Genomic DNA, 23524 nt, shown 5'->3' with positions numbered 1-23524 from the left:
ATGTATTCGAATATGTGTTATGTTTGTTTTTCGAGCTTCAGTCCTATTTATAGTTTTCATCTCGATCTGATTATTTACTGATGTGACACTCTCCAGTTGATCGTAAGCTCCTTGGTCGTTTGTATTCGTCGAAACCTAATCAATGTTGACAACAATTCTCTAATGGTTCTGGATGACTCCTCGATCTCTGATCGCCTGTAGGCTTGTTAATGTGGACTCTATTCAGATTTGTTGGCAATGTCTCTTGCTAACGTGGCGATGACACTTAGTCTCCCGGAGCGCTCCGATCATCTGGCAATGGTGAATCTTAGACTTGACCATTTCACTTTGTCTCGGTTACCTTGCGTAGTCTTCCTTCCAGCTCTTTGTCCATCGGATACACTGAGCCATTCTGGCTTACTATTGTGCGTCCTTCTCGTTTTGCTCGAGTATTCTTCTGCAGCTTCTCATATCTCGGATGCACAAAGCTTGCGTCTTTTGCCAAGGTTTGTAGTCTCCGATGCTCCTAAGCCATCGGATATCTGTAAGTTTCCCTAAGTACCTTTATACTTAGATATACATATTAAAACACAATAAAATCTAACTTAAATTTATTTGATAACACATTAAAACACAACTAAGGGTTCTAACATTCTATTCCTTTTTAATGATTATTAAACTAAGTTTAAATTAGGATAAAAATTAAACATAATACAAATAAGTAAAATAATTTAATTCCTCCCACATTTATGCCTAAATTTTCATTTATCTCCCTTTTGACAACAACAAAATAAATGTGGGTATAAATAAAATTTCTAAAAATATTGTAAAATTCTAAAAAAAATCAGAAATATTTATCAAAAGTAAAGAACAATATTTTCAATCATAGACAATTAATTTGCTCGAATACTTGTTTTTCATTAATTTTCAAAATACTAGATTCACATTTTTCAAAATATAATTATAGAAAAAAATTTATGCGTCAATAAATTATGAAAATTTACCAACTAACAGAAAACAATTTATATTTTCTCAGAAAAATATTCTGCATAAAATTTCGAACAGAATATTTAAAAAATAAATTTTGATTTTATGTATACATATCAAATATTTTGATATTATGAGTGACTATTCTAAAATTTTCTAAGCTATTAGAACATATTATGCACCCAAAATAAATTCATGCCTATTAAATTTATCAAATATTTTTGTAGAATAAAATATTTTAATAATTTTCTAATTTAACCCTTTGGGTATTTAAAATTACATTTTGATTCTCTATACCTAATCCTTGTTAGTTAAATTTTATTATTTAGTTCTTTAACATTATATTCAGATTATTTGAACCAATAGAAAAAATTTCTAATGCAATTTTATTAGTTTCTACTGTTTCCTTAATTTTGCATTTTTATCCTTAATATTTTCAAAATGTTCAATTGAACAAGAATTTTCCAATTTATTTTCTAATTCAATTTTTATCATTTTTAATTTCATGCGTTTATTTCTAACTTTACATAATGATCTAGATATCATTTTAATTGCATCATATAATTGATTCGAGGGAAGATGTCTTACTTCACTTACCGTGTCAGACTCATAAGTTGAGCTCCCCTACATTGTTGTTTTCTGCGCTTAAGCTTTCTGACTCTTCTTCTTGATGAGTTGTCATTAGTGCAATACTAGTTGTATACTTAATATCTGAATACTTTGAAGATGAGGTTTCGCGTCAAGTTGCTTTTAACATTTTTTCTTTGGGCTTTGCTTTATCTTTCTCCTTTTTCTTGGTCTTTTTCTTGAGCTTGAGGCAGTTGTCCTTGATATGACCATCTTTATCACAGTTGAAATATCTTACCTTCCTCCTTTGTCTTTTCTTTAATAGTTTCTATGCTTGTCTCCTATCAAAATTGTTAGTGTTAAAAAATTTACCAATTTTTCTTACCAAGTATGTTTGTTCATCTTCGTCCATTGAAGACTCTAAATCTGACTCGTTTTGCTTTGCTTGTACAGCCATATTGTGGTTCATCATTCTTGTTTCTTTCATACCTTAATATCTATATTTGTTGTTTGTTGACATGACACTCTCTTGTCGATGGTAGGCTCCTCGGTCGCTTGTATTTGTTGAAACCTAATCCACGCTGGCAACGATCCTCTGACAATTCTGGATTACTCTTAGCTCTCCGGTCGCCTGTATTCTCTTCAGTCACCTAGATGCTTGTTGACGTGGACTTCGTCTTGATTCATTCAGCAATGACTCTTGTTGATGGGGCGATCATTGACCATTTCGCTTTATCTCGGTCGCCTTACACAGTTTTCCTTTGAGCTACTTGTCCCTTGGATACACTAAGCCCTTTTGGCTCGCTCCTGTTCATCCTTCTCATTCTACCAAAGTACTCTTTCGTAGCTCCTCGTACCTCGGATGCACAGAATCTGTCGACTCCTTTACCATGCCATCATTCTCGCTTGCTTGTGTCTTCTGCTAAGGTTTGTCGTCTCCGATGCCCTTTAGCCATCGGGTACATGTGTATTCTCCTAAGTTCATACATAGATATATAGATTAAAACAAAATATGATTTGACTTAAACTTATTTGACAATGCATCAAAATACAACTAAGGGTTCTAACAGAAGGAAACATTGTCAGAAGGAGAAGAAGTGAAGTTCAAGACTTGTTTGGTAATAAAGGAACACTCATAGAGAAAGATGATCGACTATGATGAAAATTTCTCTTTGGTGGTGAGACATACGTCAATCAAAGCGGTGTTGACACATCACAATTTGCAGCTGGAGCAAATGAATTTGAAGACAATATTTTTTTCATGATGATTTGGAGGAGTAGACTTTTATGTCACAACCTTAGTGATTTAGTCAACCCAGACAAGAGCGTTTGGTTTGCAATTTGAAGAAAGTGCTTTATGAATTGAAACATTCTCCTAGGTAATGGTACAAGTGTTTCGATTCGTACACGATTCAATCCAAATATAGGAGATGTGAGTATGATTATTGCATATACGTGAAGAGCCTAGAAGATGGATCATTGGTTTTCTTTGTATTATATGTAGATGACATGTTTATTGCTGCAAAGAAGATGAAAAAGGTCGACAAATTGAAGAGACTGCTAGGCAAGGAATTTGACATGCAAGATTTGGGCGAGACCATAAAGATTCTTGGGATGAAAATTCACACGGATAGAACTGCAGGGAGATTATGACTGTCTCAACTTAGATATGTGGAGAAGGTACTGGATTGGTTCAACATGAGTAATCCGAAGTTAGTGAGTACACCTCCGGTGTAACATTTCAAGTAATTCAATACACAATGCCCAAAAATGGATGGACAGATCTAGGAGATGTCAAGGGTTTCATATGTTAGTGCAGTTGGTTGTTTGATGTATTCCATAGTTTGCACGAGACTAGATTTGGCATACACTGTTAGTATGGTGAGCAAATTTCTCTCATATTTTGGTTGACCGTATTGAAATGTAGTGAAATGGATTTTCAAATACTTGAGGAATACAATTGATTATGATATTATGTTCAGCAAACTACTGGAAGATCCTTCAGTTATTGGGCATGTGGATATATACTATGCAGGAGATTTAGATGACAGGAGTTCTACTGATGATATGTGTTTACTGTAATGAGAGGACCTATCTGTTGGAAGTTTATAATACAAGTTATCGTTGTATTATCCACTACGGAGTCAGAGTACATGACAACATTAGTTGAAACAACGAAGAAAGCTTTATGACTTACAGAGTTGGTCAAAGAACTGAGTGTTCAGTAAGGTGAAGTCATGTTGTTGTGTGATAGTCAAAGTGCTATCTATTTGGTGAAGATTCATGTATATCATGTGAGGACTAAACACATTGATATGAGGTTTCACAAGATCATAAACTTGATTGTTTTTGGAGAAATTCAACCTGAGAAGGTTCATATTGCAAACAATGCTGTAGACATGTTAATGAGGCTAATGATCACAGAAAAGTTCAAGTATTTCGTGTTTCTAGATGCTAGAGGAATGAAACCCAAACCCAGCGTGCAGGTGGAATTTTTGCTTAGATGCTCGTGTTTTCTGAAAGGGTAGATATTCGCCAAGGTGGAGATTGTTGATGAGTGACTCATATTTGAGTGGAGGTCAATACGAAGGACGTCGCAAAAGTGGGAAGAAGGGGTATGGCTGGATCGCGTCTACCAATCATGGTCGGACTGTATATATTTTTGGAGATGTAGTACTTCTAGGCACGAGCGTGTCCACTGGACATGGCAGGGCGTGTCCGATTTTGGAAGAGCGGCATAGTCTGGCCCTGCCTCACCTGGTCGTGCCTTGCACGAGAAGCAGTGAAAAATCAGGAAAATATTTTTTTTTCCTTTTTATGTATTTTTGATTCGAAATACCATGTAAGGGTTTGTATATATCTATATACTTGTACTCGATGCTTTCTCATGTTTTCCTATTGGGATTCCTTCGTTGCCTTATTGCTATGTGATCTTCTTTCTTCTCTCCTCCTCTTCTTCCGCAATTAGAGTTGGAGCGGTTATTACTGCAATTAGAGTTGGAGGGGTTATTGCTAGAGGCGCAACACAGTGAAAGGGTGATATCTCTGCATGGTGGTGTTAATTAAGCGATCATAGTGTCCGACAATATGCTAAAAGGTGATTCGCTCACTCTAACTTCTCCACCAACATGTCCCTAGGTCAACGCGGAGGAGATAAATCACGAGTGATTACTAGCTATTAGTGTACTGGCCAAGGCATGGGGGGAGGGAGACATGCTAAGATGTACCGAGTTTCGACCCCATGATCTAATATGTCAATATCTCATGACCTAATGTAGCAATACTTTTTGCCTCAATTATCGCACCGTCCCGCCTCGAGAGGACCACAATAGTGCTTGACAATGGTGGCAAAAGGCGAATACGCTTGTCCTCAGCGCCCCCGCCAACTCGTCCCAGGGTCAACACGGAGGAGGTAAATCACGAACGGCTACTAGCCTTTGTAATAGTGACTAGCACATAAGGAAGGTATTTACCTCGACTTTATCGAGATTCAAACCCCAGACCTCATGGTGGTAACACCTCATGTGCTAACTACTAGACCCATCCGAGGAGACAATTACCATAGTGCTTGACAATGACACTAGATTAGACGGCCAAGGTGCTCAATTGATCGATCAAGTCTGCCAACTTGATCGAGGTGACTATGTCGCTAGATTGAAGATCAAGACGCTCAAATGGCTTATTGCAATGCTCAATCGCCCAACCAAAACCCTCAATCATGCGGCCATAGGGCATTAGGTGGCTCCGGCAGGTAGATAGCGAGTGGTACTTGATTGGTTGGTTGGTTGGTAGGGTGATGACATTTGTTGCTTGGGCTAGTGGGCATTAGGTGACATTAGTGACAATCATATATACGAGGATATTGATGATTTTTTTTTTGTCCCTTCGCTTACTCCTCTTCCTATAATTGTGATAGATAACTTGCCCCCGTCGATAAGATAACTTGAACGATAACAAGATCATGATTCAAATTTTAAATTAGACGAATATTTTGAAGCTCGGCTTCTAAATATATACAAGTTGTGCTCCAGTTGAATTAGAGAGAACACCATGTACCTTCATGATTAGTTGAGGTGAAGTCTAAACACTGAATTATATATATAAAAAACTCATCCCTCATCCTTCTAATTCACACCTCTCCCTTTTCATCCTTCCTCTCCCCTCCTATCCCAATCAGCAGGTAAACAAAGTCTAGATCCATCCAATTTCTCTATAGGAAAATTCTATCTCTCTCCATATATATATATATATATATATATATATATATATATATATAGGTGTTTGATACTCTTTACATTATTATCCTGCACACTCATGGATGACTAAATGCAAATTAAGACGTCCGGATGCTCGATTCTCAAAAGTGAATTGGGACACCTGGACGAGTGTTTAGGCGCTCGAATTTGCACTCAATCGCTCATAAGTGTGTAAGATAAAGATGTGAAGGGTAAAATGTTTCTCTCTATATATATGATTTAATTACGCTATGGGCCTTATGCCATATACCAGTGTAAACCTTAAAAAAAAAATTAATTTATTTTTTTTATTTAATACTATAATCTAATTCTTAAATCTTAAAAATAAAATTTTATTGACATAACTAGAAACTTTAATAAATAAATAAATAAATGCTTATTCTGGATGGGCAATCCATAAATTTGGTTCAGAATATATATATATATATATATATATATATATATATATATATATATATATATGCTTTTGAAAATCGGGATATTCGGGATGGTATCCGGATGATTGGACATATGAGGGGTGTCCAAAAGTGTGTAGGATAAGGATTTGGATCTGGATGTCGTCTCGAGTACTTCGATTCTCAAAAATGAATCGGGATGTCCGAATATATAAGGGAGGTTCAGGAATGTATATATATATTCCATATTAGTCCTTGAATTTAGGGGTTATAAAAATTGTACGAGGAAAGGGATGTGTATTTTGTGAAACAAAAATCCTTCATCTATAAAATGTTTGTCTTTTGCTTCAAGCAACTTGCTTTCTTTTTAATGAATTGAAATGATCATGTATTTTTTTTCTTTAAAGCTATTTAATTGTTTGAATTATTAGAACCACTTTATAATGATTGCTCCACTTTGCTTATCAATATGGGAAGCTCTTGATTGATAGGTATATTCATATAGTTAAAAAGCTTATTTAGATTTTTTTTAAAAAAATATTTATTTGTATATATAAATTTGAAACTTGAACTTAATGTATTAATGGATCTTGTCCATTTCTTGCCATCCCTAGATTTCCATTTTTTTTTTTGAATTGTTTTTTACTATTGTAAAAAATAAAATAAAATAAAATAAAATTAATGAAGCCAAGCAGTGGTATCAAAATAATTGTATCTATTAAAAATAAATTAAGTTAATCGAAATTAAAAGAGTCTCTTTTGCGGGTCCAACGCAGAACCGACGGCTGCGATCCATTCATCAGCAACAGCACGAAAGTAAAGCATGAGGCCGGCCTGCTATAAAAGAGTCTCTACTCCTTCGCCTCTTGCTTATATCTCGTCAGTGTTTCCTTTCTCCGTTTGATCGTAAGTCACGATGGGCTGCTCCGCCGCTGGCGCTGCCCTCCTCACCGTAGCTTTCCTCCTCTCGATTATGCTTTCTGATGCTATCAGAAACCCCATACGGCTTCCTTCCGATAGAAACGAGGGTCTGAGGGTCGAAAGCGGCGGCGGCGGCGGCGACACCGTAGGCACCCGATGGGCAGTGCTCATCGCTGGATCCAGCGGTTTTTACAACTATCGTCATCAGGTATTTGTCGAATCCGTCGTGTTCATTTATCTCTCCTCTTTTAGTTCTGGATTGCTTTGTAATTGTCTATGTACTAAGTTTCTTGTTTTAAGTTCGATGATATGCTTTTGCCCTCCTTTTTATTCGGTATTTGATAATCTTAGAACCTTTTTTTTTTTTGCATGGAGATATAAATTCTTATTCAAAAATAGGGATTTGACGATTGTCAGTGTGAAAACAAGGTGACTCTATTTGGCTTTTTCTTTGGGGATTCCAATCTTGTTTTTTTTCTTAAAATTGTTTTCTATTGGTCCGTGTTATCTCTTGGTTTGCATGGTGATTTGCAAATAATACAATAAATTTGTAAAACAATTGAGAAGGGCGTAATGAAATTGATTTGACAACTTTAGTGGGTAAACTGATTTTTTAATGAGGATAATTTTGATGGGACCAATTGGAACTTATTTATTTATTTAATTTGTTCAATCCATTTTGTCCCCTCTGTCGTATTGTTTGTCGGGTCGTTTTGACTGGCTGTTGTGGCTCAGTTTCTATTCAACTCTGCAGGCTAAGCCCCAACCTAAACATTCACATACGATTGAAGATGTGGCCTAGTGGTGCGGGTGCGACGTGAGTTAGTGCAGGAATAGAGCAACAATAGAGTAAGGATAAGTATTGTTTCGAGAATAAAATAGAGAAAGAATCAAACCTTCGAATAGAGCAAGAAAGAGTTATGAAGGATGATTAAGAAATCATAATTGTGTTCCAAGTTTATTTTAGTAAGCAAATATAAAATTCTATGAAAACTCATAGAAAATAAAATAATGATTCCTATAAACCAAAAACACCTTAAATTTTTTTGATTTGGGCTATGTCAGTTCTCAGGTTTTGAGTTGTGGTCCTGGATTTCTTCACCTTGAGAATCGTGAGATACAAGGCATAAACAAAGTGGAGAGTTCTTCTGAGGAAGTGTATTAGGTGTCTAAAAATGCTTGAATTGAGTTTTTAATTTTTGTTCCTTGATCTTGATTTGAGAGTTATCTAATGAAGTGAAAATTTATTTGCACGAGTGAGGATAATTTTTATCCTTGTTTTGTTCTCTCTTTGAGAATTAGATGCAATTCAAACCGTGTAAAATCATTTTCTTGTATGTGAATTATGCATATTATCATTTGCTGTTCATAGAGGTTGCTCTTGATTCATAGAAAACCTAAACTTGTACCATATATGTGTCCACCTTTTATTTATTTAGATGTTGGGGAGGTAGATTGCTCCAACCACAAAAACAAGGTGATTTCCACTCTGTGAATATCTTAAGTTTTTTGTCAGCATCTAGATGACAGAGTAAGATATCTCACCAATCTGTGGTAGATTCTACGTGAGATTTTTTAGTGATATTGATCTCAACAGGTGGTGTATGAGCTACTTTACCAATTTTAGTTAGACAAATTTTCTTCAGTAATGTGACATGCCAGATGTATGAAGCATGAATCTTTTCTTTGTTGGTATTAGGTAATAAGGCTAATAGTAAACATAGTTTGCTAGCACCTGAAGTTGGGGCATTGGGTAATCATATTCATGTACTTTTTCTCTTTTTCTTGCCTTACAAAGTTCTGTTGAAAATACTTTTTCTATAAAAAGAATTTGAAGGAATTCTTGTATGAAATAATAGTTTCTTTGTCTATCTGTATGCACTCTTCATTGTACATGGATCCTAACACTTTAAAGCATCAACTCAGGCGGATATTTGCCATGCATATCAAATAATGAAGAACGGTGGACTGAAAGATGAGAATATTATTGTTTTCATGTATGATGACATTGCACACAACAAGGACAACCCAAGACCAGGCGTCATAATCAATCATCCCAAGGGCGGAGATGTGTATTCTGGAGTTCCAAAGGTTTGATATTTTTTTAACACACTTCATTCTCAATATTTTCTTGGTTGCCCTGTATTACTTGTCTCAATCTGGATCAATTCCTTTCAGGATTATGTTGGAGAGGATGTTAATGTGAACAATTTCTTTGCTGTTCTCCTTGGAAATAAAACTGCTCTAAATGGAGGTAGTGGAAAAGTAGTTGATAGTGGTCCAGATGATCATATTTTTGTATTTTACTCTGATCATGGTGGACCAGGGATTCTTGGTGAGTACTATCCTAGATTTTGTCATTCCATTACTTTTTTGAAAGCAGATATCATTTATCTCATGTTTAATGCTATACTTTCTTTGAGGGGAAGTAGGATAGAAATGAATTATCTTGTTTTCACTCTATTTTATTTTTCGTGTTTATTTTGGTGGAACCATAGAAAATAAATAATCTTACTTATCTATGCTTAGTCATTGGTTAAACTTCATTTACCTCCCTTTCCACCTAATTTTGTTAAAATAAAACAGAGGGATTTGATGGAATTAAATTTCTTCCTTGTCTCTGTTTCCTTCCAAATAAACAGGACATAATAATGACTTTATTCCTTTTCATATTGTTTCCCCTCTTAATTCCATCCAAGTAAATATCACATAAAGGATGTGATAGTTTGGGTTTGTCTGATTCATGCAGTTAATCTGACACAACAGTCTTTTGTTAGATGATGTAATGTAACACTGAAAAGAATCAAAGAAGATTAAGGGGGAGCAACTTCATGAGTTATCTTTTGTTGCATCTTCCTTTGTCGATAGAAACAATGATACTGATGCACTGACAATTGGAAATTTGTAGGGATGCCCACATATCCTTACCTGTATAGTGACGAGTTGGTTGATGTGTTGAAGAAAAAACATGCTTTGGGGTCTTACAAAAGCTTGGTAACAACTTCTATGACATCATTTAATTTCGTATGCACACATAATTTATTACTCACTTTGATGTTTCAGGTATTTTATCTTGAAGCTTGTGAGTCAGGGAGTATTTTTGAGGGTCTTCTCCCAGAAGACATAAATATTTATGCAACGACGGCATCAAATGCTTATGAGAGTAGTTGGGGAACTTATTGCCCTGGAGATCGCTCTAGACCTCCTCCAGAATTCTACACCTGCTTGGGTGACTTGTATAGTGTTTCTTGGATGGAAGACAGGTACACGAACTACATAATGTTATCCAGTTTGACTTATTGTTCGGTCATGAATAGAACTAAAGTTGTAGCCAGTGGTAAAATCTTTAGAACCATTGCATGCATATCCTTAGAAAAAAAAATGTTTGTTGATGAAACTCCTTGCATACTTCCAAAGTTGAATGATGAGATATTCATATGAAGACATTTTCACGTTGGTACAAGCTTGCTTGGCTTTTGTGATATCTGACTAATTCTATGCAATCTGTTACCCATATATGCAGTGATATACACAATTTACAGACTGAAACATTGAAGCAGCAGTATCGACTTGTAAGCACTTCTGAATTTGGTCTGTGTTTCTTGGCAGTTGTTTGGTAGCCTTTTGGGTTTGAATTTCTTCGTCCTACATCCTTTACAGGTCAAAACCAGAACTTCAGTTAACGAGACATATAAATCTGGTTCACATGTGATGCAATTTGGAGATTTAGAACTCAATGTGGAAAACCTTTTCGTGTACCTGGGTTCCAATCCTGCCAATGCTAATGCCACTTTTATCGAAGATAATTCATTGTATTTTCATAATGATGCTGTTAACCAACGGGATGCAGATCTAGTCTATTTTTGGCATAAGGTTGGTGCTTCTCGGCTACCTGATTTGAGTTACATGTTCTCTTAATTCTCTCACTTACTTCTGGTCCTTGTGTAATTTTCATTGTTTCAGTGGTTAATGCTGAGGTTTAGAATTATCTTCATCTAACATGTTGATTTGCTAATTGTTTATGACTAAAATCTTCCATTTTCCTTCTGAAGTATGAAAGGGCACCTCTAGGCTCATCCCAGAAGCTTGGTGCCCACAAGGAATTACTTGATGTAATGGCTCATCGCTTGCATGTCGATGCTAGTGTAGAACTGATTGGGAATCTGTTGTTTGGTTCTGAACGAGGATCAGAAATGCTGAAAATGGTTCGTCCTTCAGGCCAGGCTTTGGTGGATGATTGGTCCTGCCTCAGATTGATGGTGAGCATACTGATCAGTTAGTTTTAAAAACAATTTTAGTTCATACTTATTTTAACATGTCTATGAATTATTCTAAAAGACACTTGCATGCTCATTAGAGTGACAAGTTGAATTACTAAGACTTATTAACACCCTTGCCAACACTTTTTAGGAACTAAAACAAGTGTAGTTTGTTAGGCATTGACTTCTCTGAGCAAATGCTCAAGTTACTATGCAATTTCTATAGTAGGCATATCTAATCTAGAATTGAAACTCAAATTCATTCTCGACAACTTCCTCAACATTTGCATCATTAGACTGAGTTAGAATTTCTCTCCCTTTCCTGCTCTCATTAGAAAGTGATTTTTCTTTCTAGGTGAGGACTTTTGAGATGCATTGCGGATCTCTCTCTCAGTACGGGATGAAACACATGCGCTCTCTAGCAAACATTTGCAACGCAGGTATCAGCGTAGAGGGCATGGCAAAGGTTTCTGCACAAGCTTGCAATAGCATCCCCACCAATCCCTGGAGTTCTCTCCACAGGGGTTTCAGTGCCTAAACTTGCGATGGACTGGTCGTCATCATGTGAATACTTGCATTAATCTATAGTCAAGTTGTTTAGCTATTTTCTCCAGCTATACGTGTATCACACAAAGGCTGGACAAAGTGCATTCATCACCATATCGTAAAGGTATTCTCCAGCAATGTGAATATATTTTAAGATGACTGGATATAGATTCCCTACTCTGGTGTGTAAATTCTTGTTTAATTAGTGAAAATGAAGCCTAAGTTATCTGTGAATTAAGCTTTCAAACTTTCTATTGTGATTTTAGTAGAGAACTATATATTTTGTCAAATGTTATTATTATTATTATTATTATTATATTTTTTTTCTCTTTTCCCTTTTTAACATTTGTACATGAAATAACTAAAATGTTATGGGCCCATTTAACTATGAGGGCCATTATGAAGGCAACCCACATCTTTTCACTGGCATCCTGTCAAAACCATTATAATCGCTGTTATGTAACTCCAATCTAGTTCACTACCAACAAAGAAGCCTTTACTTGTTGAAACCCCGGCGCTAGCAGTTTGCGATAAGTCTTTTCGCTTTCTCTACACCAATCCTTTTCTTCTTGGTCGTCTAAACTGGATATGGATACGCGATTTGTCTCAGACTTGGACTCGAATCCTTGACTCGGACTTGGATCCGGCTATGTCTTCCTCTATCATTAGAGTCATGAAGCTTGTTTGCTTCTGTTCCTCCATGTCCGACTCCTCCGACGATGACTCGTTCCAAGTGGCCTTGAGTGCCTTCTTTCTCCTTGGTTTCTTAGATTTGCCCTCTTTTTGATTAGGACATTAAGACTTGTAATGCCCCTTTGCATTCCAACCATAGCATGTTACCTTAGATTTTCAGTTGCTCAGTTTGCTTTGACCTGATTGTTTGTCCTTGAGTTTGACTTATCTTCGAATTATGGCTCCGCTCGAGATTTGAACTTGGCCTTCTTGCTCTTGGCTTGCCCTGTAATCAACGGAATACTTTTCTCGATTTGACTCGAGTTAGCTGCTCATGCAACTCAAATTCGCAAAACATTTTATCAGACTTTACAATCATAAGATCTCTATAAACTTTGTATACATCTATCATAGATGGCCATAAAGAATTTTGAGAAAATGCTTTAAATACTTACGGTCTCACCTTCCTCCATTTTACAATTAAACAATTGGTTTAATAAGAGATCATGAAGTTTAACTAATTTGTCCCAAAGTTTTTTAGCATTTTCAAAGGGTCCAACTCAATTGAGTTCTACCTTTGGCAGTCACGTTGCAATGTTTTTCATAGCCTTGACATTGACTTATGCCTTTTTCTTGAGTCCACTTATATGGATCCAATGGTTCTCCAAGATCATCAACTGGTATTGTGTATCCCTTGATGTTAAACCACATATCAATCTTTATTTTTAGGTAGCACTCCATCTATCTTTTTCAATACCCGAAGTCTACTCCATTTGAAAGGGGTGCACGAACTATGCTATAGCTTTCTTGATGAATCACCAATATCTTGCAAAAAATAGAACTAAAAATAAACTATTTCAAAACTTGGTCTTGGTAAGCAGTGTGATTGGAAATAAGAACTATATAAAGAAAAGAAAAAAATGTTCGAATGGTGATTACACCTATTCTTAATACTCTCGTTTTAATACCAATTGTTGAATCGAGAAAACGATAAAAAGGAGGGGGAGGATGAATATCATTTTTAAAACCTTTTCTTTTATTTTCATAAATTAGATTTATAGCAGTGGAAATAAGAAATAAATAAAGCATGAACACAAATTTATTTTTACTTAGTTTACAAATCCTTCGGACCGATAATTCAATGCTCACGATACTTGATCGTTTACAAATAGACAATTCACTATACATCTCTTTTCCGAAAACCTTTTCCAACATAGAGAACAACTTTTACAAAGAGTAAGGGTGTGATAACAAGCTTACCACCCCTCAAGAAATGAAAGTGAAATGCTAAATAAAATAAGTACAAACCAAAATACCTGACAACAATAGATTAGAGATGAGCTCTTGGTTGTCAAAGGGCACTTGGGCTAAAGGACGTGCTCTTTGAACAAGAGAAGGATGTCGGATTGTCATCTAAGTTTGCCCCCTTAGGATGACACATCCTCATTAGATCTCTCCACTCCATAAATTTATCTTTTGCTAAGCATTCAATCTAGCTGATCTGTTGAACTTCTTATTCTATTTAGTGTTTGATTGATCCATTAGAATTTTCTTTACTTGATGTCTGATCTAACTAACTTATCAAGTGTTTTGCTAGATTAACTTATTTGGTTTCTACCTGGTGTTTAGTTGTTTTGATCCACTAACACTGCATTGTCTAGTGTCCGATCCTCTTGACCTACTAGAACTTTCAATGCCTAATATCTAGTTCTTCTGCCCCATTAGAACTTTCTATGTTAAGTAATCTACACACTTAACTTTCATATCAAAACATAATTTCTAACTTTAAACCCTTTTTAGACATCAAAATACAAATTTAATTATCGATATTACCTGCACCAACACATTCATCACAATATTATCAAGGTGTTACATGATTATCTTCTCCAGCTTTGTGAATATATTTTAGGATGAGTAGAGACCATTTTATTTATCAATTTGTCTATCTAGATTCTCTACTCCAATGGTGCGTAAATTCTTGTTTAATAAGTGAACAATAAAGCTCAAGTTGTCTGTGAATTAATCTTTCAAATTTCTATTGTGCCTTTAGTACAGAACACTTGCAAAGTTATTCAACGTAAAATTGAAAATGGAAGAAATATAAAATAGTGGATGATAAGTATTCCCTTATATAAAAATAAAAGAGATGTATAAAATTATATAAATTATAGGATTATTAAATTAATAAATTATATCATGAAAATTTGATAAAGAGTAATAGAAAAAGGATAGAAGAGTTCAGAGAAATCTTATATTGAATATAATTAAAATGATTAAAATGGAAGAGGGCATCTAATGTTATTTGTGATCGTAAAATACTTTCAAGACTTAAAGGAAAGTATTACAAAATGACAGTTGAACATGTTATACTATATGAAGTTGAATGCTAGACTATGAATTGAGTACATGAACAGAAGATGAGAATTACAAATATGAGGATATTAAGGTAGATGAATTTGATAAGAAATGGATAGATTATAGAGAAAGTCGGGATTGTACCTATTTAAGGAAAAACTATGAGAGATGGATTTAAGATGGTACATCATTTATTTAGACGACTAAGATAAATATGTTACTCATATGATGTGAAACTATGATAAATATTCACATAGAAAGAAGATTTATTTAGCAATAATAAAATAAGATAAAATTTATTTATATATAAATGAGAATATAGTAAGCAATAGAGTCTTAAAAGAATTCACATAACCGATGGGATAAAATTTAATTATTGTTATTGAAAATATACAACTACATATTTAGTCAAATGTTATTATCATAAATCAGAGTTTGTATCGCCTCTACATTTGTTGGGTTTTTTTTTCTTCCAATAAATAATAAATAATGTTTTTTTTTTAATTTCTACTACCTTTTTAACATTTATACATGAAATAACTAAAGCCCAATTAACTATTAGGCCCTTTATGAAGGCAACCCACATTCTATCACTACCATCCCGTCAAACCGTTATATTGGCTTCTATTTAACTCCGATCCAGTCCGCTACCACCAAAGAAGTCGTTTCTTGTTGGCCTCCTCGGTGCCAGCAGCGCGCGTTCTCAGCTCCGTCCCTCTGCGATTCCGTCGCCTCCTCCTCCTCCTCCTCAAACCCTAATCTATCGGCTTTCGACTCAGCTCCGATCCGCCGCTCCCAGAGGTAATCAGCTGTTTTTCTCCTCGATTCCCTCTTCTGTAGTTTTTGTCCGTCTGTTTCTTGATCTCGGTTGGGTTCCTTTCGCGTGTCCGCAGTGGTGGTCGCCGGAAACGACTCCTCATCCCCCGACGAGGAGCAAATCAGTAACCCCGATCCTCATCCGGCCACTGCTGTCGCTCAAGTGAGCCAAGACTCGGCGGCGGCCTTAGCAGCGGAGGCCGAGCTAGGTCGATATCGAATCTTTTGCGCGCAGGATCCGAAAGACGATCTCCATGAGCAACAAGCAGCATCGGTTCTGGGATACCCAGCCGGTGCGGCAATTCAAGGACGGCCTCGGCCCCAGCCTCGTGGAAGGCCCCATTGAGCAGCCGACTCCTGTCGATGCCGTCAAGCAGGAGCCTTATAACCTCCCTGCGCTTTACGAGTGGACCACCTGCGACATGGACGATGACCGGACCTGCTCCGAGGTGTGCAACCTCCTCCGTGACAACTACGTGGTGAATGAGGCGAGCACGTTCCGCCTCAGCTTTTCCAAGGAGTTTCTCCGTTGGGCTCTTTGCCCGCCGGGATATTTCAAGTCCTGGCACATTGGGGTCCGTGTGAAAGCCACCCAGAAGCTCGTCTCCTTCATCACTGGCGTGCCTTCTCGGATCCGCGTGCGAAGAGAGGTGGTCCGGATGGCTGAGGTCAACCTCTTGTGCGTCCACAAGAAGCTGCGGTCGAAGCGGCTTGCCCCTGTGATGATCAAGGAGCTCACTCGGCGGGCCCATTTGGAGAATGTGTGGCAGGCAGCTTACACAGGCGGGTTACTCCTGCCGACTCCCATCGCGACCTGCCGCTACTGGCACCGCTCCCTAAATCCTAAGAAGCTGGTCGATGTCCGATTTTATCGGCTTGGACCTCGGATGACGATGAGCAGGGCGGTCAAGCTTCACAGGCTTCCCGAGGCGATAGTCACCCTCGGATTCAGGAAGATGGAGCTCGCTGATGTCCCGGCAATCACAAAGCTGCTCAGAGGATTCTTGAGCCAGTTCTTTATTGCGGCCGATCTCGACGAGAAAGATGTGGAGCACTGGCTTCTTCCTGTGGAGAATGTGGTCGACAGTTATGTGGTCCAGAACCCTGGCACTAATGAACTCACAGACTTCTGTAGTTTTTATACCCTCTCCTCTTCGATTCTGAATAACCAGAACCATTCAGTGTTGAAGGCTGCTTACTCTCTCTACAACGTGTCCACCAAAACTCCACTGCATCAGCTGGTGAACGACGCACTTATTGTGGCAAAGAAGGAGGATCATGATGTATTCAATGCCCTTGATATCATGCACAACCATGCCTTCTTGGACAAGCTCAAGTTTGGACCTGGTGATTGGCGACGCCATTACTACCTATACAACTACCGAATCCCGTTTGCTCTGAGATCTCCGGCGCTCGGTCTTGTTCTTCTGTAGCTTGCTGCTGACATCTTGGAAGTCCGTCCGGCTGCTGGCGGGTAATTGCCCTTTCATTTTTTGTCCAAAGAATTGGATTTTCTTGCTGCGTTGAGACTACTATACAAAGAATTTGGTTTTTGGTGCATGTTGTCTTCTTCTTTGGATGATTTGCATTGCACAATCTTCTTTTTTGCTGTACCTTGGAATTCTATTTGAGCAAGATCCTTACCCTGCTCATTTCTCTTTCTCGTTCTGTTTCTTTACCTCTACTCTGGTGGAATAGAACCCAAATTGAAGTATTTCTTGAACTATAACTGTTTTGCTTTGGTTTGTACAAAACTGAAATCTTGGTACAAACCGTTAACCAAACTATTTATATATATATATATATAGATAGAGTGATTACTATATTAGTTAATATTTTCTTATTCTTAGTTATTCATTTGCATTGTTCATGATTAACATAATAGAACTGGACAAAAATTGTTTTAGTTTGTACTGAAATTTTCAGTACTGTACCAAACTAAACTTGCTTAGTTGGTAAACTGGAATTCCCACCCTTGGGAATCTCATTGTTCTGTAGAATTGTATTTTTTTTGGTTACAAAACGTCTAGAGTTTGTAAACTAAGGTGAGGAATACCAACAATCAAAGGGAAATTTTGGATATATTTTTAATGAAATTAAGTTTCCATAGAACATTAGATAAAGAGGAATTTGCATATAAGGAATTTGCTTTTTGTGAGTGGAAATCGAATTCTTATGCAATTCGATTCAAATCCCGTATCTATAATCTACTTGTGGATCGGTTCAATTTCGTAAGTACTTTATTTATTTTTTAGTTTTTATAAAACATAGGTATTATTTTTTTATCTACTTGTGGAAAATACATACGCTCGCACCCCAACCCCCCCTCTCTCTCTCCCCGTTCCAAATTATGTTTCTACCCTTTCTTTTTTTTTCTTTTTTATTTTATTTTATTATTTTTCATTTAGTTTTATTTTTTTAATTAGTTTTATTTAAAAATAGCTCAAGTAATTTTTAATTTTATTTAGTTTTTATTTAATTGTATTTTTTAATTAATTCAATTTATTATTTTTTTATCAATACGATATTTTTTTTCAATTTTATTTAATTTTATTTTTTAATCAATTTTGTTTATTATTTTTATCAATATTTATTTTTAAATTTTATATAAATTTTATTTACTTTTATTTTATAATTAATTTTATTTATTATTATTTTTCATAATACTTGTATTTTTTCCAATTTATTATTTTTTTATGTTTTGTTTTTTTATTGATTTTATTATTTTTTTATGTTTTGTTTTTTTTATTGATTTTATTATTTTTTTATGTTTTGTTTTTTTTATTGATTTTATTATTTTTAATCAGTTTTTTATCAAATTTTTTTTTTGAATAATTTTTTTTATATGTTTATAATCTTTTATTTATTTTTAGTTATAAATTTTAGGAGTTATTATTTGTAAACATTTTAAAAAGTATAAAAATATGGATCAAAATAAAAATTATATATTTAAAACTAACAAAAGTATTGACAATTAATAATGAACACATTTATAATTTAGGAACAAACATTTTTTTTTTTCAAATGAAGGGTACATGCAATAATACAAAAAAACATAGAAATATATAAAAATAGAAATTTTAATCAATATTACCTCTAAATTATACTCCCGACTCATTTGGTGGTGGTATACCTATTACTTCGTACCATAAATGAAAACGTGTCCTATAACGAGTGACCCATCCTTTAGTTTCATACGATGAATGTTGCCACCACATGTTGGAATGGGTTTTACAGGGTAATGAGGATGTAAGAAAACTTGTACGAAGTGATTGCCAACATGAGCAATAGCTATTTCTCGACGTTCTTGGTTTGGAACTGGATGAGTTCTTAATGGCAAGTGAGTAAAACAACTCCCAACATTTTCACTAAATGTATGCAGTACAAGATTGTACCTTGATGCGATGACAATTTCCAAAGGCATAGAGTCCATCTAATACATTTCTGGTGCCCACGGCTCGAACCAATTCAATGAGAATAATAGATTGGTTATCAAATTTTGATTTGGATAAAGTTGATCATATAGATTCTTATTTTGTTGAATCTCTTCTATAAGCTTGAATCGTACTTGAAACCAACCTTCTTCACCATATCTAATTAGTGCAGCTATTGCCCTGAATCTACAATGATTATCAGGTTGAACATCAATAGTGTGAGAAATATAACGTTGTAGAGGCACATGTAATTTCTCAATATAAGTATCATGTATGGGTGGAACTGGAGAGTGATCATGGGTCGTTTGAGTATTGCAAACCTTTGACCCCTTTCCACGTCTTCCTCTCCATCGAGATGTTGCAGTCGGTTGAGAGACCCTAGATCCTGAAGTGGATGCATCTACAAAAGAGGGTATGCGACATCCACTTTGCTCATCTCTACCCGTAGGTCGACCTCTATGTTTTGTGTTGTATGAAGGGGCTCAAACTGTACTTTGAGATGGATCTATCATATTGAAAAACTTGTCTATCATATGCTCTCACATATGTGGATCCATCCCATCTAATATCTCAACAACATGGGATGTCCTGTTAGGTTGTACTCATTCGTCATTAAACTGATGTACGTGCATCAATAATCTCCTCTAATGAGTGTTGATACTTTGAAGCGGAATTGGAATGGAAAAGTAACGGTAATGTGCAAGATCATACTCGCATGATAATCCGTATACAATTTTGATAGAACAGTTGCATCTGCTGACTAGCTGGTGAGATGCTTCCTCAATGCATTTTAGCTGACCAGAAATCAACTCCATTGCCTCTGATGAAATTTGACACCTTATTTGACTGGAAATGTCATCATGTAAATGTTGATGGCGTGGAATGTTGAGAGATTTCTTGAACGACTTCTTAATATCCCCGAATTGAATTCTCAACATGTTATGTATTTTTTCAAAAGATGTCTGTAGGGATGATATGGTATCTTCTAAATATAACTTCAGTCTCGCATGTGCAGACTCTGTCCTGTAATAAAAAAAAATACATTGTGTTTTAATACTAAAAAGAATTGAAATAGTACAATAATGAATAAAATTTAAATAATAAAGTTATAAAGTGACTATACCTTTGATTTAAATTGCTCCCGAGGTGCATACATGTATCAACCCATGCTGAAACAAATTGCTCTTTGTAAGGGTGTAACTATGTATCCCAAAGGTAATTTAGAACACCCTCGAATCGTTGATACTTCTTGCGCATGACATCCCACTTCTACTGGTAAGACCATTGTATCAATGAATTAATGAGTGAGTGTCATGATGCATTAAAATATTGTCATTCCAGACCAATCATAGGAGCGCATTTCTCCATTACGCACTGGTTTATGTGCCAAATACAAAGGATGTAACGTGCATTGGAAAAACATGTTTCAATGGCATTAATAAGCGCCAAATCCCGATATGAAAAAACACCAATGACAACGATGTCTTTTTTTTCAACCATCCACTTCTTTAAGGTACCTAATGCTCATGTCAGTTGTTTTGTCCTCTCATTACTAAGATATGCGAACATAAGTGAGTAAGTTCGCATTGTGGATGTGATACCCACAACCTCCAATAGTGGTATTCGATACTTATTGGTCTTGTATGTGACATCAATGATCAACACAGACGAAAAGTTGACAGACAGCTCTAGACTTTTTGGATGAACCCAAAGAATATCCGTGATTTCATTGGTGTCTGGATTTGTACGGTAATTATGGAAGTATTCTTTCTTGATTAATTGGTCCAAGACATACTGAATAGAATTTAGACCGCCTCGTTTAGCGGATTTATTTGTGAAAATGGCATTGTAAATGCTTTTGATCCTCGTAGTGTTTGATGGGTCTCTTTCCTTCAAAATACTAAGAATTTCATGAGGTGTGGTGCTGTTAGCCATGTCGAGCACAAATTCTTTCTATATTGGTTTTAACCTACTCGAGTACTCATGATCATCAATATATTATGCTAATTGATGATTATGAAAACCACAAACAACCCTTAAACCCCACATCACACCATCTGGAGGTATTGGTATACCTCGCAGCTCAAATGAGCATTCACATTTTTTAGTCCCGGTATTTCTTTTTAAGGATTGCCCATCAACTAGATATCATGGTGGTTTGTATTTTCCACATCTTTCACATATAAGATGACACTTTGGTAGCTTGCCACATTTTAAATTAGCAGAATTTTTAATAACCACTATAATACCATTCTTCAGACCAACTGTCTTTACCTAATTTATCATATCTTCTCTACTTTTAAATATCTATATAAAAAATATATAACAAAGACGTGTAAGTATGACATTACCAATCTTAATATAATTTCTTTACTCATAAAATAAATAATGAATATGCATAAAATAATGATAATAACTAACCTGATCTGTGGTAAATTCGACTGTATAATCGTAATTGTTGTTGGAGATATCTCCACTAGGAACATCATTCTCAATTGACCAACTATCTGAAAATAAACTTAAATAGTTATCCATAGTTTTCTTCTATGAATTACGAAGAGTAATGACTAAGAAGATAACTATGTTTCAGGAAGAGAGAAGGAGAGGTTGAGAGGGAGACAGTAGTGGAGGGAGGTGTGAATGAAAAGTGACTAAAAATGAAGTGTGAGAGGAGGATTTAAAGGGAGAGGTTTTGACATGTGTCAAGAGTTGAAGGGTGAGTAATTTAAGGGGAGGGAGGTTTTGACATGTGTCAAGAGTTGAAGGGTGAGTAATTTAAGGGGAGGGGAGATTCTGACATGTGTCAAGGGTTGGAGGGAGTAATTAAAGGGAGAGGAGTGTTTTGACATGTGTCAAGGATTGGAGGATGAGTAATTTAAAGAGAGTGAGAAGTTCTGACATGTGTCAAGAATTGGAAGTGAGGTAATTTAAAGGGATGAGAGATTTTGACATGTGTCAAGGATTGGAAGGGGAGCCATTTAAAGTGATGAAAGATTTGGACATATGTCAAGGGTTGGAAGGGAGATAATTTAAAAAGATGGGGTGTTTTGATAGATGTCAATGGTTGGAGGATGGATAATTTAAAGAGGGTGAGAGATTCTAACATGTGTTATGTATAAGGATTGGAGGGAGAGATGATTTAAAGGGAGAGAAGATTCTGACATGTGTCAAGAGTTGAATGAACATAATTTAAGTGTCGAATTAGGAAGATAATTTAAAGGAAGTGAGAGATTCTGACACATGTTAAAAATTATAAAAATAAAAAAATTGATAAAAAATAATAAACAAAAATGATTAAAGAAATAAAAATAAATAAAAATTTAAAAAATAATAAATAAAATTAATTAAAAAATAAAACTAAATAAAAATTAAATAAAATGAAAAATATATCATTAAATTAATAAACAGAATTAATTTAAAAATAAAACTAAATAATTTTTTTTTAAAAAAGGAGGGATAGAAAAAATGTGGAACCGCCACATAAGCTCCCTAAAATCGATCCCACGGATATAGAGAAAGGTAAATGCAGGAAAAAAAAAATTGACACGAACCAGCACAATTAATAAAAACTTAAAATATAAAAAACTAGAAGAGATACAAATTACAAAGGGACATAACAAAAAGTTACTGAACCAATCAAATCCTTTTCCTTCTGTTCAAATTAGTTAATAATAAATGATTGCATTACATTCCTGTCTATTCATATCAAAAATTGAAAAGACAAAAAACAGTTTGTAACTGCCTTTTTGTATTAATAGGTAAATGCAGACGCAACAATCATTTTTCATAATGATGTTGACCTTACACATTTTAGATAGGAGAAGAAAGAAAGTCTACATTCTACAACATCTTTCTTGCTTGAGCTGTAATCTACATAAATAACAAATGAATGTTGCCAAAAGGCAATAAACTACATAAATAATCTGTGTAATGAATGATCAACTTCGCCCAGTGCATCTTCAGTAGCAGTTCGAAGTCGAGGATCAAAGCTACACCTCGGGAAGGTGGACAAAAAAAATTTCAAGTAAAATGAAAGCAAATTAGACCCAAATATTTACTACCAACTACCCTGTTAACTTGATGATATGGACAGGATGGAAGGCAGAAATTTATGCACAGGCACAGAGGGATTAGCAGTGGATAAACTTTCATTGTGCCAAAAATGCAAAGCCCGAACTCTGACAAAGGAAAGGCGGTGGATCGATATCTGCTATGTCTATTTCTGTCATTGACTTTGAGATATCATCGACCAAAAATGGAATGCTGCATCAAAGGAGAATGTAAATCTAATTTATAGTAACTAATATGTAGAACAGAGGAAGAAAAAGTTTAAGGTC

General features: G+C 35.6%; 3 protein-coding genes across 4 annotated transcripts in view; 2 read left to right on the top strand and 1 right to left on the bottom strand.

Annotated features, from left to right (window-relative positions):
• The first annotated feature begins 7028 nt into the window (after window positions 1-7028).
• On the top strand, window positions 7029-12144 carry LOC122029198 (vacuolar-processing enzyme-like). The gene is made up of 9 exons (XM_042588141.1): window positions 7029-7313; window positions 9032-9196; window positions 9284-9440; window positions 10014-10099; window positions 10169-10368; window positions 10629-10677; window positions 10766-10978; window positions 11158-11364; window positions 11720-12144. Exons 1-9 carry the CDS (start codon window positions 7101-7103, stop codon window positions 11900-11902), a joined length of 1473 nt encoding a protein of 490 aa, XP_042444075.1. The 5' UTR covers window positions 7029-7100; the 3' UTR covers window positions 11903-12144.
• Window positions 12145-15632: 3488 nt separating this feature from the next.
• Window positions 15633-23524, top strand: part of LOC122029179 (glycylpeptide N-tetradecanoyltransferase 1-like) — a 25113-nt gene continuing 17221 nt past the window's right edge. The window contains exons 1-2 of one of the 2 annotated variants that reach the window (XM_042588121.1): window positions 15633-15738; window positions 15831-17416. In XM_042588121.1, the coding sequence (XP_042444055.1) occupies window positions 16008-17186 (1179 nt within the window). In that variant the 5' untranslated portion in view covers window positions 15633-15738; window positions 15831-16007 and the 3' untranslated portion in view covers window positions 17187-17416. Of the gene's footprint in view, window positions 15739-15813; window positions 17417-23524 lie in introns of those variants that run through there. The other variant, XM_042588127.1, reaches the window with a different exon arrangement.
• LOC122029192 (myosin-17-like) overlaps window positions 23005-23524 on the bottom strand; it is a 26965-nt gene continuing 26445 nt past the window's right edge. Inside the window, exon 39 of the mRNA XM_042588133.1 lies at window positions 23005-23450. Within this exon, the coding sequence (XP_042444067.1) occupies window positions 23336-23450 (115 nt within the window). The 3' untranslated portion in view covers window positions 23005-23335. The remainder of the gene's footprint in view (window positions 23451-23524) is intronic.

This window comes from Zingiber officinale, chromosome 1A (genome assembly GCF_018446385.1).
Source record: "Zingiber officinale cultivar Zhangliang chromosome 1A, Zo_v1.1, whole genome shotgun sequence".
NCBI lineage: Eukaryota > Viridiplantae > Streptophyta > Magnoliopsida > Zingiberales > Zingiberaceae > Zingiber > Zingiber officinale.
The sequence above is the reverse complement of the archived record's forward strand: the minus strand, read 5'-3'. Positions and strand labels throughout refer to the sequence as shown.

What these genes read in the sequence shown, in the direction of transcription:
- LOC122029198 (XM_042588141.1), top strand. Translation starts at nt 7,101, where the DNA reads ATGGGCTGCTCCGCCGCTGGCGCTGCCCTCCTCACCGTAGCTTTCCTC. An exon ending in TGGGGTCTTACAAAAGCTTG is followed by an intron (nt 10,100 to 10,168) that starts GTAACAACTTCT and finishes TTGATGTTTCAG; the next exon opens with GTATTTTATCTTGAAGCTTG. An exon ending in TGAAGCAGCAGTATCGACTT is followed by an intron (nt 10,678 to 10,765) that starts GTAAGCACTTCT and finishes CATCCTTTACAG; the next exon opens with GTCAAAACCAGAACTTCAGT.